This window comes from Astatotilapia calliptera, chromosome 23 (genome assembly GCF_900246225.1).
Source record: "Astatotilapia calliptera chromosome 23, fAstCal1.2, whole genome shotgun sequence".
Lineage (NCBI taxonomy): Eukaryota > Metazoa > Chordata > Actinopteri > Cichliformes > Cichlidae > Astatotilapia > Astatotilapia calliptera.
Window position 1 is genome coordinate 30,846,589 of NC_039323.1, and position 18,051 is coordinate 30,864,639.

At 41.4% G+C, this 18,051-nt stretch overlaps 2 protein-coding genes across 3 annotated transcripts; one reads left to right on the forward strand and one right to left on the reverse strand.

The window, feature by feature from the left end:
- Positions 1–6,345: 6,345 nt before the first annotated feature.
- Positions 6,346–12,238, forward strand: LOC113016115 (retinol dehydrogenase 7-like). 2 transcript variants are annotated; one of them, XM_026158673.1, is made up of 6 exons: positions 6,346–6,461; positions 8,022–8,187; positions 8,294–8,608; positions 11,366–11,624; positions 11,696–11,859; positions 11,943–12,238. In XM_026158673.1, the coding sequence occupies exons 3-6, from the start codon at positions 8,296–8,298 to the stop codon at positions 12,164–12,166; spliced, it is 960 nt and encodes a 319-aa protein (XP_026014458.1). In that variant the 5' UTR covers positions 6,346–6,461; positions 8,022–8,187; positions 8,294–8,295; the 3' UTR covers positions 12,167–12,238. The 2 variants fall into 2 exon arrangements, with proteins under 2 accessions (XP_026014458.1, XP_026014457.1); XM_026158672.1 differs by lacking the exon at positions 8,022–8,187.
- A 1,359-nt stretch (positions 12,239–13,597) lies between these two features.
- On the reverse strand, positions 13,598–17,199 carry LOC113016114 (ATP synthase subunit beta, mitochondrial). The gene is made up of 10 exons (XM_026158670.1): positions 17,054–17,199; positions 16,092–16,265; positions 15,816–15,990; positions 15,522–15,643; positions 15,258–15,442; positions 15,007–15,165; positions 14,700–14,822; positions 14,311–14,523; positions 14,025–14,226; positions 13,598–13,872 (listed from the first exon to the last, which is right to left on the reverse strand). Exons 1-10 carry the CDS (start codon positions 17,154–17,156, stop codon positions 13,775–13,777), a joined length of 1,554 nt encoding a protein of 517 aa, XP_026014455.1. The 5' UTR covers positions 17,157–17,199; the 3' UTR covers positions 13,598–13,774.
- Between the last annotated feature and the right edge of the window lie 852 nt (positions 17,200–18,051).

Here is an 18,051-nt window from a genome sequence, read left to right on the forward strand (position 1 = left end):
CATCTGGACAGGTCACCAGTCTGTCAGAGGACTAACACAGAGACAAATCTATTTAAAATTAATGTAAGTTTGCTGCAGCTGTATGTATGAACATGTGTTTCTGTGCTCACAGTCCACCTCTCAGGAACCTGCAGTTCACTTTTAGTCAACTTTAAACAGACCTCACAAAAGGCTGATGTGGCTGGATCAGTAGTCTGATTTAAGTACGATACCTTTGGCCAGGGATTAATCTGGTGCATCGCTTCACTGCAGTCTTACGTATTTTCCCCACACCTGAATAAAAAATACTGATATATACAAATAACAGCTTCAGCTGATGCAGCCTGACTCAATCCTAAATGTTCAGCACACAGAGACACAGAGGTGCCGTTTAAAGTTTAGTGATAACCTGAGTCACTGATCATTTGCAGTATTACAGAGTCTGGCAGTCTTTGCATGATGTCCACGACACTGTAAGTTTCTAGCTGACTCTCAGGTGTGACAGGTGTGCCAGCAGGAAAGAGTAACAATAACCTGCATCCTGAGGTTTGTCATGCAGGATTAAATTTACAGTGGCTTTGTTCACACAGCTAGGATTGTATTTTACACTGACCCTGGGTCAGTATAAGTATCATACAGTTTAAACGAAGCACTGAAACTTGCACATATTTATTATGGATGCACTGAAGCTAATCGAGATATTTGCTGTCAATCTGTGGCTGCGATTAAACACTTTACTGAAAACTTTATTAACTAGTAACTTCATCAGTCATGACAGAAGCTAATATTTCTGTGCTAGCATCGTTTAAACAGTAACAGCTTTCCTCCAATATAAGCTAACGTTTACACCGTAACTTTAAGCTAGCACCATAAAGACGGTAAAACACGTAATAACATCTACAAATGCATCTTAAAGCTGTTATATTAGCACTCGGTGTATTACTAACATAACCACATTAACATTACTGACACTCGCTGACTTTTAAATGCTGTCCGTTTAAATGGTCTTACCTGTACACACTGCATATCCACCGGATATCCAGCCAGAGTGGATTCTGGAGTCTTCCACGCTCCTGTTAGTGATCCTCCATCTGGATGGATGAGAACAACCTTCTGAACAATCTAGCAGGAGATGGCCCATATCTATGGGACTGGTTTGTGCTTATAACGCCCATTGTATGGACTGATAACAGCCGAAGCGGGTGAATAGTGACCCAGTAGCTATGTTGGCCATTACCCAGCATACATCACTCCCTCCATAAATGCAATAAACGATACAAAAGTATCGTTCTACCTGTTTTTCAGGTAGTTGTTTACATTATATAATTTATTGTGTTCTGTATACGTCACTACAATGTGATTTGGAAAATGTCTAAATATCCATTCGCTTCCGCTTATCCTTTTCAGGGTCGCGGGGGGCGCTGGAGCCTATCCCAGCTGTCATAGGGCGAGAGGCGGGGTACACCCTGGACAGGTCGCCAGTCTGTCGCAGGGCCTGGATGGATGGATGGATGGATGGATGGAAAATGTCTAAATATACCGACAACAGGCACTTCCGCGGCAATCTCTTCAATCGGAGGACCCTTCACGTCAATTCCCGACGCGAGGGGGGTACCCTGCGCGTCCATAAGTGAAGCAGAGGGAGCCTGACCATGCGTCACACGTTTGACGAGTTGGGAGTGAGAACGTGTTGGAGAAGGAAGAAGAAGAAGAAAATGAATGCCTTTAAACTTAATGTGGCAGGGTGTGGTCTGCTGTTCAGCTGCAGAGGAGGGGTGCTGCAGTGGGTTTGGGGGCAGTGCCAGGGATGCTGGCAGGGCAGGTGGGCTCAATCATCCAATCATGCTTTCCCTGTTTTAGTAGCCAGCTGGGACCACAGAAGACGAGAGACCTGAGCCAGAGCAGCCGCAACGGCTGAAAAGGCTGCAAGTTTGTTCACTGAAAAGGAAAATAAAAGGTTCACTTGCCCTGCAACACTGACGTGTGTGTGCCGGGCCAGACACGCAGTGTCACACTTATAAAAAAATGAAGTTGTTCCAACTTATATTTATATTTACTTACATTCTTATTCATGAGGACCTTACTATCAGTACATTTCTCTGAGATTAAATTGAATAAAGGGATAAACACAGGTTGCTGAGTCTGGTAGTTGCAAAAAGTCCAACTTCTAATCAAAAACGAATGAACAGTCAAGGCATTGCTGTGCAAGTGTAGATAGTAAATTTAAGACATGTTTATAGATGCTGTTGAAGTCCTCTAACTCATATTTTAACTATGTGGAACACACAAAATTCTTCTTTTTTGTGTATAAATTTCCCTCTTCAGTCATGAATGATGGACAACTTTAGTGATTTATATTATTTATATAATAATGGCTGGCAATTGGATATGCATGGTTGCACATTTGAGGGTTTGATGGTTGTGAACTTTAGGTCATTCACCGCAGCTTTCAAGTGCATTCAGGAAACCACAAACAACAAAATAATGTGCATGTCTGGGAGAAGCCTTTCAGATTAAGAGGTCATGGTAACATAGCGATACTCATTTCAAGCACAGTGTTTTAAAATCTCCACTGCATGTCAATTACTTTATTCAGGCTGGCAATACCACAAAAAATGGCAAATGTACCAAGTGCAATATCACTAAATAAATAATTTAAAGAATGGGTACATTTAATAGCTCTTGTTTGATGTGTTTTTGACATGTGTCATGGAAAATGTATTCTCTTCGTGCACATAAATGATGTGTAAAGTCAACCTAAAGGGAACTGTGGTTCTCTCTGTAGGCTTAGAAATGTTGCAATGATTAACAAAATCCCCAGAAACTTTAAGTTGCTTGACTTGGTGAGATTTATTTAGAGCTGGGAAATGTGCATTAACAGCTTAGTGTACCTAGCAAGTAGTCCTGTTTTATTATATTCTGTTAAAAATTTGTCGTATAGCATTTACATATCCGTGAGTTTAAAACTTTAAAAGTGGAAATCTTCTAGGGGTATCTGAAAGCAGCCTCTGCAGAACAGCAAATGAGTCATTAAACAGCACTTCTGCCACCTTGTGGTACAAATGTATGACCCTGATCCTTGTCAGGCGAATATAATTTTGAGGCAAAAACATGGAGTTTTCAGAAGAGATTCAGGAAAAATTAAACCAGTGCAGACCAGCATTTTTTTAGGGGTCAAAAAAGAAAAGTTGTATCTACAACCAGTTTTTGATACGGGCGGTTGCCCGGGGCGGCATCACGGGCATCGGCAAAAAAATAATAATAATAATTTACTCGTACTCATGCTGCCCCGACGTCATGCCAGCGCATATTGGGATAGGCATAGGCACCGATCGGCTTACTATCGCCCATTTGCTGGGAGTAAGGGCACACCGTTTGCGAGGTGCGCCTGCTGCTTGTGGCACAGGGAGGAGAGGGCGGGGCGGCGGGTGATTCTCTGGCTGGCTGGAGCTCGCGAAATAAAATAAAATAAAAACAAAACAGCAAACATGAAAACACCGGACATTATGATACAGATTTATAATTTGCACCGATGTTTTTTTCGAAATTCTGTACGCGAAAAGTGAGCGTGAGAACCCTTGGTGCGCTTCCTCGCTGAAGTCAAAGTAAACTTTATTGTCATCTCCGCTACATACAGTCCAGTATATCAATATATATAAGAACAGTAAGAAAATAAATATACGCTTTATGACTAGGGTTAAATGGATCGCGAGCCGTGTTTTTTTTTTTTTTTTCTTTCTCTCGCACTCTTTTTCCGCTTCACTCCTCACGCGAGCCTTGTGCTTTGCGCTGGGAAGAGGAGGGAGGGGCGGTAGTTAGACTTGCACAGGAACAGAGCAGGAGGGGGAGAGAGAGAAAGAGGAAGGTAAAAAGAACCACTAAAAGTGCAAAGAGGGACTTTTGGAGGGGGTTTTGTAATTCAGTGGGGAGGGAGACGAGAATACAGAACATTTGGTCAATGATTAGAAGGATGAATGGTATGAAAAGGGAGTGTGATTATCCAATCCTGAGGGATGGAGACGTCAAAGCTGTAACAGATGAGGAAAAAGCAAATGTGTTGGCTAAAACTTTTGTTAAAGTCCACAGTTCAGGCAATGTTAGTGAGGAAGGGCGACGAGGCAGAGACATGACTATTGCAGAGAATAGAGGCTTAATGGACCTGGTAGGGGATGCAGATGATTCATTAAATATCCTTTTTACAAAGCCAGAACTACATCGGGTACTACAGAAATCTAAATTATCAGCGCCGGGAAAAGATCAGGTATGCTATACCATGTTGAACCAACTCAGTGAGTCAGCTAAAGAACTTTAGGGTTGTATAACAGAGTTTGGGAGGGTGGGAAACTGCCGCAAAGCTGGAAGGAAGCTGTGGTGGTACGGAAACCTGGAAAGGATGTCACAAATCCAGGAAATTTTAGACCTATAGCGTTAACATCGCACATTTGTAAAGTGATGGAGCGTATGGTAACTGAAAGATTGACCTACTATTTGGAAACTATAGGCATAATTATTAGGCAACGTCCTTTCCTTTGGCAAAATGGGTCAAAAGAAGGACTTGCCAGGCTCAGAAAAGTCAAAAATAGTGAGATATCTTGCAGAGGGATGCAGCAGTCTCAAAATTGCAACGCTTCTGAAGGGTGATCATCGAACAATCAAGCGTTTCATTCAAAATAGTCAACAGGGTCGCAAGAAGCGTGCGGAAAAACCAAGGCGCAAAATAACTGCCCATGAACTGAGAAAAGTCAAGCGTGCAGCTGCCAAGATGCCACTTGCCACCAGTTTGGCCATATTTCAGAGCTGCAACATCACTGTAGTGCCCAAAAGCACAAGGTGTGCAATACTCAGAGACATGGCCAAGGTAAGAAAGGCTGAAAGACGACCACCACTGAACAAGACACACAAGCTGAAACGTCAAGACTGGGCCAAGAAATATCTCAAGACTGGTTTTTCTAAGGTTTTATGGACTGATGAAATGAGAGTGAGTCTTGATGGGCCAGATGGATGGGCCCGTGGCTGGATTGGTAAAGGGCAGAGAGCTCCAGTCCGACTCAGACACCAGCAAGGTGGAGGTGGAGTACTGGTTTGGGCTGGTATCATCAAAGATGAGCTTGTGGGGCCTTTTCGGGTTGAGGATGGAGTCAAGCTCAACTCCCAGTCCTACTGCCAGTTTCTGGAAGACACCTTCTTCAAGCAGTGGTACAGGAAGAAGTCTGCATCCTTCAAGAAAAACATGATTTTCATGCAGGACAATGCTCCATCACACGCGTCCAAGTACTCCACAGCGTGGCTGGCAAGAAAGGGTATAAAAGAAGAAAAACTAATGACATGGCCTCCTTGTTCACCTGATCTGAACCCCATTGAGAACCTGTGGTCCATCATCAAATGTGAGATTTACAAGGAGGGACAACAGTACACCTCTCTGAACAGTGTCTGGGAGGCTGTGGTTGCTGCTGCACGCAATGTTGATGGTGAACAGATCAAAACACTGACAGAATCCATGGATGGCAGGCTTTTGAGTGTCCTTGCAAAGAAAGGTGGCTATATTGGTCGCTGATTTGTTTTTGTTTTGTTTTTGAATGTCAGAAATGTATATTTGTGTATGTGGAGATGTTATATTGGTGTCACTGGTAAAAATAAATAATTGAAATGGGTATATATTTGTTTTTTGTTAAGTTGCCTAATAATTATGCACAGTAATAGTCACCTGCACACACAGATATCACCCTAAAATAGCTAAAACTAAAAACAAACTAAAAACTACTTCCAAAAACATTCAGCTTTGATATTAATGAGTTTTTTGGGTTCATTGAGAACATGGTTGTTGTTCAATAATAAAATTATTCCTCAAAAATACAACTTGCCTAATAATTCTGCACTCCCTGTAAGATTCAAAGGAGGGTGGGAGGAATGAGAAATGCAGGACGGACTAGGAGGGAGGAGGTGATCATATCCAGACTGAGATTTGGACATACTGGCTTGAATAATACGTTATTCATGATACGGAAACATAGTACCGGAAAATGTGATTACTGTGGGGTAGAGGAAACTGTAGAACATGTCATGTTGCAGTGTCAGAGGTATCAGGTTGAGAGGAGACATTTGATTCAAAATCTTAGTAACCTAAAAATCACACTGGATTTGGTTGATTTGTTGCGAAAGGAATCAGGAAGTAAAAGTTATCAGGCCTTATTTCAGTTTTTAAGAGAGGGGAACCTGTTTGGAAGGATTTTTTTTTTTTTTTGAGCGTCGTTCCAGACCATACTACATACCAGTTGGTGGCGGTAATGCACCTTTCAATTGTTTGCCAACCGCCAATACAACTGAAAGAAAGAAGAAAGAAAGAACAGAAAAGACTAAACTAGTAGGCGGGGTCAACTGGATCGGCTCTCCCTGTCCAGTGCGCGCTCCCGATGCAGGGTAACAAACTCTGTTGGGGATACGTACATTGTCACAAACTGTCTGTGAAATCTTCTTCGGATCAGGTAAGAAATCCCATGTACTGACAGCACATTACTGGCATAAGTCAGTAGCTGAGTAGATGAATAGTGTTACATTTTCAGTGCGTTTGGTGGACGCTTTAATATTTGTTAAAAAAAGGGTTAAGAAACTTCGAGTTAATGTACTTTGAACTCTGTTCCATATGACCCCAGCTTTGTTCTGCTGTCGGATTGAGCAAAGAAGCGTCCAAGTCCCATCTTCCAGGTCAGCTGGATTCCACGTCAACTATTTCAACCAGTCAACAAATAAACTCCAAAAGTTTGTAGTCGTAAATTGGTCACATCTGTGAACATTTAGAGGCGGACTTTAAATGAAGTGCGTTTAGCTGCAAGTTTAATTAACTTTAGACGACCTAACATCGTCACTGAGTTTGTTTGTTTTTTATTTAAAATAATGAACAATGTTGGCCGTGGACTCTTCCTTCAAACTGAGCAGGTAGAGGGCAAAAAAAAAGTCTCTGTAAAGAGCGGTTAAAGAAATCAGCTCCCAAAAATGCAAACTAACAGGAAAAGGCATAATCATAGGAATGTCTGAGCCTTACGCTTCATGTATAGAGGAGAGGAAGGCACTGATTTGATATGCTCCATAGTGCATTAAGAGAGGGAGGCTCCCTGGGAACACAACAGTTGCCTCTAGTCGCTTTATATTGTAAGCCACTACAATTATACGCTACACCGTACAATTACGAGTTTAATCAATGAAATGCATTTATTTTTTAACCACGTAATGTTTTATGATGTATTGTCACAGACATGCACTTCTGTAAACTGGTAACTGTGGCTGCAGATGGCCGCCCCTACCAGAGTCTGGTTTTGTTGGAGGTTTCTTCCTGTTAAAAGAGAGTTTTTTTTTTTTCTTCCCACTGCCAACAAGTATTTGCCTTTACAGTACAATGTAAAGCACCTTGGGGCAGCTCTTGTTGGAGCTATACTAAAAAATTGAATTGAACTGAATTGAATAGTTGTATGCTGAAATAAACAGCATTTACTTACCAGCATTTACAAACAAATGATTAATAATTAAAATGATGAATCTGCAGATGCAACATCTGGAACAAGACAGTGAAGCCTGGAACACTGGGAATTCTTTAAATAAGTTTAGTTTAGCTTAATTTAATGGGGGGACACAGACTTGTAGCATAAACCATTTTGAATCCATGTCACCTACTTTGGTTCAGCTCAAAGTAATCTTTAATAAGTTGAATACGTTTAATCATGATTATTAATATCATGTTATTAAGTACAACCAAGCCTAACTTTACAGTCGTCTTTTTTTGCCCTCTGTTAATAGCAAAAGTTCATTTAGATGTCAGTTATAATTAGCACATTTATTTTAGCTTTTCTCCCAATTTGAACTGTATGAGGTTCATACAGGGTGTACACCTGCACAGGCCTTGTTTGCGATGACTGACCTTAAGAACACCAACACATACACTGGAAGAACACCCAGTTCAAATTAAACACTAACTTGAGTTTGTTAGTCTGTCAGAGGACGTCGGACCCTCAGGCCACCCTCATCAAGTCTGTTCCTGATCGTTTGCTCAGATACAAAATGACCTCCAGCAGGCCACTGCTTAACCATGAATCCTGTTGCTCAGCACATGGATGCCTTCACTGTTAACTTTGGCCATGAGACTTGGGCTTGGGACTGTCGACGAAAAGAACACTGGCTTCTGTTATTAAGAAAAAAAGCCAAATCAAACATGCAGAGGTACCTTAAAGTTGGCCTTACACAACAGTGTTGTCACGTGGCTTACTCTGTTCACTTTGTTAAAACAGCCAGTAACGAGTAAACATACGTTCCTTTGTCCTTCCAGTCATGTACCTGTACCTTCTGGGCCTGGTGGTTCTCTACTACCTGTACCGTTGGATCAGAGAGCTCCCCAGGGTCTCTGACAAAAACAGCAAGTATGTGTACATCACAGGCTGCGACAGTGGCTTTGGGAATCTTCTGGCCCGGCATCTTGACAAGCAGGGCTTTCGAGTGATTGCCTCTTGTTTCACTGAGAAAGGAGAAGAGGATCTAAAGAAGTCCTGCTCCAGCAACCTGATCACAACTCATCTGGATGTTAGTTCTCAGGAAAGCATTGACAAAGTTGCGGCAATGATCAAGGATATGGTTGGGGCACGTGGTAAGTTTTATTTGGTGGAAATACCTGCACTTCATTTAAATAGCTGTTTCCCCACAGAGTTTGAGTGCTGTTTATGTTTGTGACCTCTGACTTTCAATAGCACCATTAAGACCAAGTAAGTCTATAGGATCTTCTTTTTCTTTATGCCAACTGGTAAAAAATAAATAAATGGTTGAAAATCACAGAGGTCTCACCAACTGTACATTTCCTGGTAGGACTGTGCCATATCATGTCTTCTGCAATAATACCTGTATACATTTTTAAGTGATATAAAAATGTATACAGGTATTATTGCAGAAGACATGTATACATTTTTAACTGATATAAAAATGTAATAGCCTGATATCACTCTAATAGCAATGCCACATGTTAACTTTCCTTAGTATGTGCACGTATGACGGAAGCCCAGGCACATGTGTCAGCAACAATTTGAATACCTAAAAGAGAGCTGCTTCAACAACCTCCAATAAAGTACTTTGCAAAATATGCAAAAAACTGTTCTTGCTTGAAGGTGGAAGCAACAAATATGTTTCAGCACTCAAGGCAGAAACAGATTATACCAAGTACAACCAGGGTATGAAGGAGGAGATGCCAGCAGCTATGTGCGACCCAAATGTAAATAAAGGACTCCACTGAGCATCACTGAAACTCTGCTAGTAACACTCCATATGACAGGAAGCGCAAATGGTGGATTATGTGGGTACATAGGACTAAACAACTAGTTAAAAAGCTTGTTCCAAGATCCAACATCCCAGTTAGAAAATTTTTATTTAATTCCTAATTTTATTATGTGACAATATTGTGCACATCCATTTGTGCAAAATCTCTAAAGTTAGAAATCTCCTGTCTCGGAGTGATGCTGAAAAACTAGTTCATGCATTTATTACTTCTAGGATGGACTACTGTAATTCATTATTATCAAGATGTCCTAAAAACTCCCTGAAAAGCCTCCAGTTAATCCAAAATGCTGCAGCAAGAGGACTCACAGGGACTAGAAATAGAGAGCATATTCCTCCTATATTCACGTCTCTTCATTGGCTCCCTGTTAAATTCAGAACAAATTTAAAATCCTGCTGCTCAGATACAAGATTTCATTTAAGGTTTTTTCTCCAGTTTCATGACTGTTTACATTGTAGATTCTCACTGAAGGCATCAAAACTCTGAATGAACACGTGGAATTATGTAGTAAAGACAAAAGTGTGAAATAACTCAAAACATGTTTTAGTTGTTTGATTCTCCAAAATATCCACCCTTTGCTTTGATTACTCCTTTGCACACTCTTGGCATTCTCTCAATGAGCTTCATGAGGTCGTCACCTGAAATGGTTTTCCAACAAGCTTGAAGGATTTCCCAGAGATGCTGAGCACTCATTGGCCCTTTTGTCTTCACTCTGCAGTCCATCTCATCCCACAGGATGCTGTGGTAGCCATGCTGATTCAGTGTGCTTTCAATTTTGAATAAATCCCCAAGTGTCAACAGTAAAGCATCACACCTCCTACTCCATGCTTTACAGTGAGAACTATGCATGTGTCTGCTACTGGAACTCTGTGTGGCATTTATTTGGGCTCTAATCTGAGGTGCTGTTAACTTGTGACTTCTGAGGCTGGTGACTCGGATGAATTTTTCCTCAGCAGCAGAGGTGACACTTGGTCTTCCTTTCCTGGGGCGGTCCTCGTGTGAGCCAGTTTCATCGTAGCCATGATGGTTTTTGCGACTGCACTTGGGGACACATTCAAAGTTTTTGCAATATTCTGTACTGACTGACCTTCAGTCCTTAAAGTAATGATGTACTTTCGTTTCTTTTTAATTAGCTGATTAGTTCTTGCCATAAAATGAATTCTAACGGTTGTCAAATAGGGCTGTCAGCAGTGTACCAACCTGACCAACACAACTGATGGTCCCAACCCCATTAAGAAAGCAAGAAATTTCACAAATGAACCCTGACAAGGCACACCTGTGAAGTGAAAACCATTTGAGGTGAATACATCATGAAGCTCATTGACAAAAGGCCAACGGTTTACTGTGATGTCAACCCTGAAAGTAGTAAAGGGTGGCTACTTTCAGGAATCTACAATATAAGACGTATTTAGAGTTATTTATTAATTTTCTCTTTGCTACATAATTCCATATATCTTGCTTCATATATTAGATGTCTTCAATATGTATCTACAATGAGAAATGGGGAAGTGATGGTAACAGGGTGCTGTGGGAATGCTACTATGAACTCCAGCTAGGTGAGTGGCTGCAGCAAGTCCCAGGAATAAAATCCCAGATCTCTGTCCAGAAGAGCACAGTCCTAAGATACTGCGCAGTACTCTCTGGGGTCCCTTTAGGGTCCAAATGTCCAAAGAAAAAAATTTAAAGACCTCCAGAAAGCCTGCAGAACTATTGCTCAACTATTAAAAAGAATGTCTGGCTCCTTGGAAGCATAATATGGTCATCCCAGGCAGCCAGTCAGAAGAAAGCTAATGATAGGAGGGTCTTATAGTAGGAGGAGACTGAGTTTGCTTTTACAAACATACAGATAAGAACCAGTATGAGATAAGCAGGGTTTATTCTAAACTCTGTCATGCAGCCTGACTGTAGTAGAGTTTAGGGATAAAAATATGGACCTGGACTTGAGCAGAATAATTTCGCTTTGAGTTATTTTTCCCATTTGAATGTCGATCAACTACTGTTGCTAGTGCACATAAAACATTACTGGTCAAGAACAGATGAATTTCAGTAGACTGTATGTGCTCTTTTTCATTATTTTAGGCCTGTGGGCTGTAGTGAACAATGCCGGCATCTCCATTCCCAGTGCCCCATGTGACTGGCTGACCCTCAATGACTACAAACCCATGCTGGATGTGAACCTGAATGGGGTGATTGGTGTGACCCTAAGCGTCCTACCGCTCATAAAAAAGGCAAGGGGAAGGGTGGTGAACGTTGCCAGTGTGTTTGGAAGGATCAGTCCTGTTGGGGGCCCATATACTGTCTCAAAGTACGGTGTTGAAGCATTCAATGACAGCCTCAGGTAAGGAGAACTCATAAAATATTGGTATGATAATACAAAGATTTCCCGGGTTGATGAAGTGTCCTTCTTAGGTTAAATATGGCACCTTTTGGTGTGAAGGTCCTCTGCATTGAGCCAGGCTTCTTCAAGACAAATGTGACCAACAGTGCTATCCTGAGCAAAAACATTAAAATGATCTGGGATAAACTTCCACAGGAAGTCCGAGATGATTATGGAACGGCATACCTACAGAAAGGTATATGTGGATTACCACTTCTTCCATTTATTTTGGTTCCCAACTGATTATTTGTTCTTATTTCATTTATTTGCCCCTTTTAGCATTAACAACCTTAACTGACAAAGTTGCCAAAATGAGTGATGCAGACTTGATGAAAGTGGTCAGCTGCATGGAACATGCCGTGGCTGCTGTCCATCCTCGCACTCGCTACTCCCCAGGCTGGGACGCCAAGTTCTTCTGGCTGCCGCTATCCTACATGCCAACCTGCATCAGTGATTACATCCTGAAGCTGGAAGCTATTCCCATCGCCAAGCAGATAGAATAACTTTGCATGTAATAAAGGCATTCTCTCTGTATGTACATCTCATGCATCAGTAAATTTAACTGATTTCAGAAAGGCTTTGTCTTTCAATCTGTTCTCATTACTTATCACATTACTTTCTCAGAAAGGAACCTTTGCACCTTTTTCACAAAGGCATTTTCAAGGCCATCTTATCTACAGCTAGTCTGAACAGATGAAAAGACCTGTGTCCATGAGATTATTGATAGGCATGTGGGAAAGGTTAAGAAAGACCAATAAAAAAAAAATAAAAAAAAAGAGTCCAGTTCACACTTGGTTTCAAAGTACACAGCGAGCAGGATCGTGTTGTTGCTATACTTCAAATAGTAGAAATGCCTTGTTTTGCAGTATCAAAACAAGACTGCAATGTCACCTGCAGGATTTTAACTTCTTAAGTTACAAAGCAAAATGTTTAGTTATTGGTAGAGTTAGCTGCGCAAATAAAAATAGAACTGTATGTCCAAAAGATATAGAAAAGATAAAATCTTGTTTTTTAGGATGCAGTGCTAATCTTACCTTGGAGGGAGTCACTGACCTGGTGGACACGAGGTTGTAAGGTTCATTCTGTTCATTTTACTTCATGACTCCTATCTAGACGAGGAGTCAAACTGTTTAAATACATAGTATTTTTTTGTCTCCAGTGGCACTAACAATCTTTCCTATATGAAACCTTTATATATATTAAGCCTTTATATTCTGTCATTGTTCCTGTAAACAGTAATGCCATTAGTGCTTTCTAATAAAACCAGATTTAGAGCCAAAACTCTGTATTTAGGTAGTACCTTCACGCTTTTGTTTATTCTTATATTCATATAGTCCCTGCTGGCGTCTGACAGCAGTTTGAGATCTAGAGTGCTCATTTGTATAACGCTTCTGTGAAAAGCTTGAAACACTGAAATAAAATTATTTCTGAAACATCACGTTTTAAATATTTAGTTTTAGTCTGTCAAACTGGCTGCATCTGTCAACACTGTTATGTCTGCATGACAGTCAACTGTCTTTAGAAAGGATTTGATTTCATACCAACTTTATTTTTTTACCCCCGATTCAAGCATTAAATAGGTTTTAGCCACAATAACCCCTTTTTTTTTTAGGTTCAATAAAACTCTGCTGTACATGTTTTTGGAAAGCATGTAAATTGGCGCATGTTGACTTAATTTGTACATATAAATGTACAATTTCAGATCGTCTTGACTACTTTGACCAAGTAAACAACTGCAGAATGACAGAATTGTTCAACTGTTTTATTTCAGCATGTGACAAGCTGCAGCACAGTTGATAGCTTAACATAGCAGCTCCAGAATGCCATCTTCTGGTCAAAGTAGACAAGGACAGCCATTTCTTTAACTCCTTTACCAGCAACAAGATTTTCCACTACAAGTATAACCATTGAGAAAATATGCAGTTAACGATGAGTTTTATGTAAAGACTGTTTTATTCCGTCTTTCACTGGAAACATTAAATAGAACTTTTTCAGGATGACAAGACAGGTACATTTGTATTTTGACATGTTTTACAAACCAAGTGCTCCTAACCACAGGGCCTCTCTGCTTCTACTCTTCTCTCTTCCCTTCAGTTAGGTTGTCTGGATGTTTATGAGTGCTCCTCAGCCAGTTTCTCAGCTTTCTGAACCACCTCCTCAATTGGACCGACCATGTAGAAGGCTTGCTCGGGCAGAGCATCATACTCACCTGAAATGAAATGAGAACAAAAAAGGCAATTAAATTATAAACAGAGCTGAGGAAGTTGAGGATCACAAGCCATAAAAAAATTAAAACATAAATAAATTTTAAAAAAAAAAAAAAATTAAAAAAAAAAAAAAAAATGGACAATTCAAACTTACCACCAAGGATGCTCTTGAAGCCCTTGATGGTTTCCTTGAGGGGCACCAGCTTGCCCAAGTGGCCAGTGAAGACCTTGGCCACTTGGAATGGCTGAGACAGGAAACGCTGGATCTTACGGGCACGAGCCACAGTGAGTTTATCCTCCTCAGACAACTCATCCATACCCAGGATGGCAATGATATCCTGTAGTGATTTGTAGTCCTACAGAAGAAGAAAGTAGCCTAGTTTGTTTGAAGCACTTACAGTTGTCATGTTAATTCTAATGGTACCAATAAAGCTGCAAACCTGAAGGATTTTCTGCACGCCACGAGCAACATCGTAGTGCTCGGCTCCGACAATGTTGGGGTCCATGATACGGGAAGTTGAGTCCAGGGGGTCGACAGCAGGGTAGATGCCCAGCTCAGCGATGGCACGGGACAACACGGTGGTGGCATCCAAGTGAGCGAAGGTGGTGGCGGGGGCAGGGTCAGTCAAATCATCAGCAGGCACGTAAATGGCCTGGAAACACAGGACTTGTTAGCATTTTTGGAAGTCCTAGGTTACCCTTTAGGTTGCCAAGCAACATATAAAACTAGGATTTATTCCTTACTGTCAGTAAGATAGTTTCCAGCTTATGTCAAAATAAATAGATTTTTGATTTCTAAAATGCAGACTCAGCACTCCTCAAACCTCACCTGCACAGATGTGATTGAACCCTTCTTGGTGGTGGTGATTCTCTCCTGCATGGTACCCATGTCAGTGGCCAGAGTGGGCTGGTAACCCACAGCAGAGGGAATACGACCCAGCAGAGCAGACACCTGAGAGAGAAGGTGAAGTCATCAAGATTGCAGTTTGACAGAATCAGTGTATTTGAAGGAGGAAGAGGGGGAAACAAAATAACTTTTGAAATGAGAATCTTTACATTGGATGTGTGGTGTAGCTAGAGCAGTTGTAAATCTTTATTTTTAAGGAAAGCTTTGGTTTAAATCAAGTTGCACAGACCTCAGAGCCAGCCTGTGTGAAGCGGAAGATGTTGTCAATGAAGAGCAGCACATCCTGACCCTCCTGGTCACGGAAATATTCAGCCACAGTCAATCCAGTCAGAGCAACTCTGGCACGGGCACCGGGGGGCTCGTTCATCTGTCCGTACACCAGCGCCACCTAGCATGGACAAGAGTTTGGTTAAAGCAGACATTTTGGAATGTGCTGTAATAAAAATGCATCTTTTTAAAGTTCCTTTCCACAGTCCTCACCTTGGAGGTGGTATCCTTCAGGTTGATCACACCAGACTCAATCATTTCATGGTACAAGTCATTCCCCTCACGGGTACGCTCTCCCACACCAGCAAACACAGAGTAACCACCATGGGCCTTGGCCACGTTGTTGATCAGCTCCATGATCAATACAGTCTTGCCTACACCGGCACCACCGAACAGACCTGTCAAGTCGAGAAAACCAAGTTAGTTTATCACGCATCAAAGTCAAGGCTGAGAAAACGTGCATGTTTGGGCTCATACCGATCTTTCCTCCCTTGGCATAGGGAGCCAGCAGGTCCACAACCTTAATGCCAGTAACCAGAATCTCCTGTTCCACACTCATGTCAGTGAATTCAGGAGCCTCTGCATGGATAGGTGCAGTCCTGGGAAGAAGGGGAAAAAAAGTAGATTAATGTAATCACTGAACACACCAGTTAACATTTAAAAGCACAGCATCTATATATGTCCTATCATAACAGGTTTTATTATTGCTTCAGACTGTGCATGTTTAAACCTCATACAAAAAACTGCAGGATATTTTCAAAGTGTACTTACTGTTTGGTGGAGATGGGACCCCTCTCATCAATAGGCTCCCCGATGACATTCATAATCCTGCCCAGGGTCTCGGGACCCACTGGAATTCTGATGGGGGCACCAGTGTCCAGAACCTTCTGTCCACGGACAAGACCCTCAGTACCATCCATAGCAATGGTACGCACTGTGTTCTCCCCTAAAAACAGAAAGTGCTTTTGATGTGTCTGTTTAACCTAAGAAAGAGTTGCTAGTGGTATTGTAGCTAGGTAGGTGAAGAGTATAATCCAGCTGGCTCACCAAGATGCTGTGCCACCTCCAGGACTAGCCTGGATTCACGGCCTGCCACCTCCAGAGCATTGAGAATGGGAGGGAGACCCTCATCGAACTGGACATCGACAACGGCACCAATGACAGCCACAATGCGTCCGTTGGCGGTGCTGGCAGCGGCGGCAGGTGCGACATAGTCTCTACCTGGAACATGAACCACTGAGTGTCATACAGATGTGCTGCAGCTGTGACCTTGTTATGCATTATGGCCGGAAGAAGCACCTAAAAGGGCTTCTATACTTGTGTGTGTCCGGCCGGTACATCTCAATGTCAAGTGGCTTATGCTAATCTGCGAATAAGTTTTTAAACTGGAAAGTGAAACAGCAGTACTAAGCAGAATTCAGTAAAATTTCAGTTTATTTTATTAAGTGCAAATAAGCGAGTTCTCCCACTAAATAGCGTCAGAGCCAACAGTGACAGATGAATGGATAGCGATTCCGAGCTAGAATTGCTAATGCTGCATACTTGGCCACAAACTCAGTGACACAACTTTGTTTTTCCCTTTATAGTTTTGTTATTTTGGCACTGTATTACCTCCACACGTATCACAAAAGTGAACCGTGTTACCGACTGTATAACCCTGCTAATCTGCAACTACGAATGCTAACAGCAGTCTTCGACCGCCTCATGTCATTACAGAGGTCATTTCTAATAACACAAGAATAATACAGTCTGCTCATTTCACAATGCGAAGTAACCATGAAAAGATCTGTTTGCACACATGTGTATCCATTTAATGTTTTGGAAACACTCCGGCTGATTTAAAATGTACATTTTAATATTAAGGCCTGCTAAGCCACCGGCAGGCAAGCCAGCGTGTTGCTAGCACCAGCTAAGTTTAGCATGGTCCCTGCCCTCTTCTGACAGCCACGTAAATGCGTCTGTTCTTTAAACAATCTTCTTTCCAGAAACAACGAGCATGCAGGACTCACGTGAAAGGACAGCTGGGGATCCAACAAGAGCCTTCAAGGGCTGGACTCCAGGCTTCAGAGCCTGCAAAGCCCCGGTGCAGCAGCGTCCCACAGCTCCTAACATTGTCAAAATGGCTGAAGGTGGAAAGAGACAGAGGAACTTCAGGCTTTATAACGTATGACCGCTTAGACGAACTGCGCCTGCGCACAACGTAAAACACGCCACAACGAGCATGCGTAGTAGTTAAGCACATGCAGTTGACATTGTGACCTCGATAGAGCTGGCTTATTTGAACCAAATGACCGCCCAAACGAAATGTTATAATCACAGTTATAATTCTTTGTTTTAGTTAATGTAGATGGTTTGGACTCTCAGTGGGGTAGCCAAATTAAATAAAAACCCTGATGAAACTCTAAATAACTAGTGTTATCCATGTAACCTATTTTTATTATAGGTCACTGACAGTGCCCTCATTAAAATGAGAAATAGTTGCCTCAGTTTGCCTCAAGACACTTCTACCGTGTTTACATTATAGCAACAGCCAGTAGACTTTACAGAACAGAATAGCCCTTTATTTTTATTGTACATGTAAATCGAAATTACCTTGCTAATGTTAAAGTTTCACAGCATAAATTGGAGAGTACTGTGCAATAATAGTAATAACAGTAATAGGGTTAGGGTTAATTCAACAATAATTGAATTGTGATTTTAGTTTTACTTAGATTTAGTTTGTTCCTGTCAAACCACTTTTTTAAATTTTGCACATTTATTGCCATTATCAATAAAATATTGAGGACAATTTTGTTGTCCAGAACTGCTTTTAACAATGCAATTTAAAATATCCCATATTCCCTTTATATTGTTCAATATTTTACTATAATACTAATTTTTTACATTCATTATTGATCATTTGTTTTCCATTTTGAAGGTGTGAATAAACTGTTCATCAGTGAAGTAGCAGCAGTTGTTGCTGAAAGTCATGTCCTTAAGAAACAGGAAAATAAACAGCAAAGACTTG

What these genes read in the sequence shown, in the direction of transcription:
- LOC113016115 (XM_026158673.1), top strand. Translation starts at nt 8,296, where the DNA reads ATGTACCTGTACCTTCTGGGCCTGGTGGTTCTCTACTACCTGTACCGT. An exon ending in GGATATGGTTGGGGCACGTG is followed by an intron (nt 8,609 to 11,365) that starts GTAAGTTTTATT and finishes TCATTATTTTAG; the next exon opens with GCCTGTGGGCTGTAGTGAAC. An exon ending in AACGGCATACCTACAGAAAG is followed by an intron (nt 11,860 to 11,942) that starts GTATATGTGGAT and finishes TGCCCCTTTTAG; the next exon opens with CATTAACAACCTTAACTGAC.
- LOC113016114 (XM_026158670.1), bottom strand. Translation starts at nt 17,156, where the DNA reads ATGTTAGGAGCTGTGGGACGCTGCTGCACCGGGGCTTTGCAGGCTCTG. An exon ending in ATCCCCAGCTGTCCTTTCAC is followed by an intron (nt 16,266 to 17,053) that starts GTGAGTCCTGCA and finishes TTCATGTTCCAG; the next exon opens with GTAGAGACTATGTCGCACCT. An exon ending in CTTCAAGAGCATCCTTGGTG is followed by an intron (nt 13,873 to 14,024) that starts GTAAGTTTGAAT and finishes ATTTCATTTCAG; the next exon opens with GTGAGTATGATGCTCTGCCC.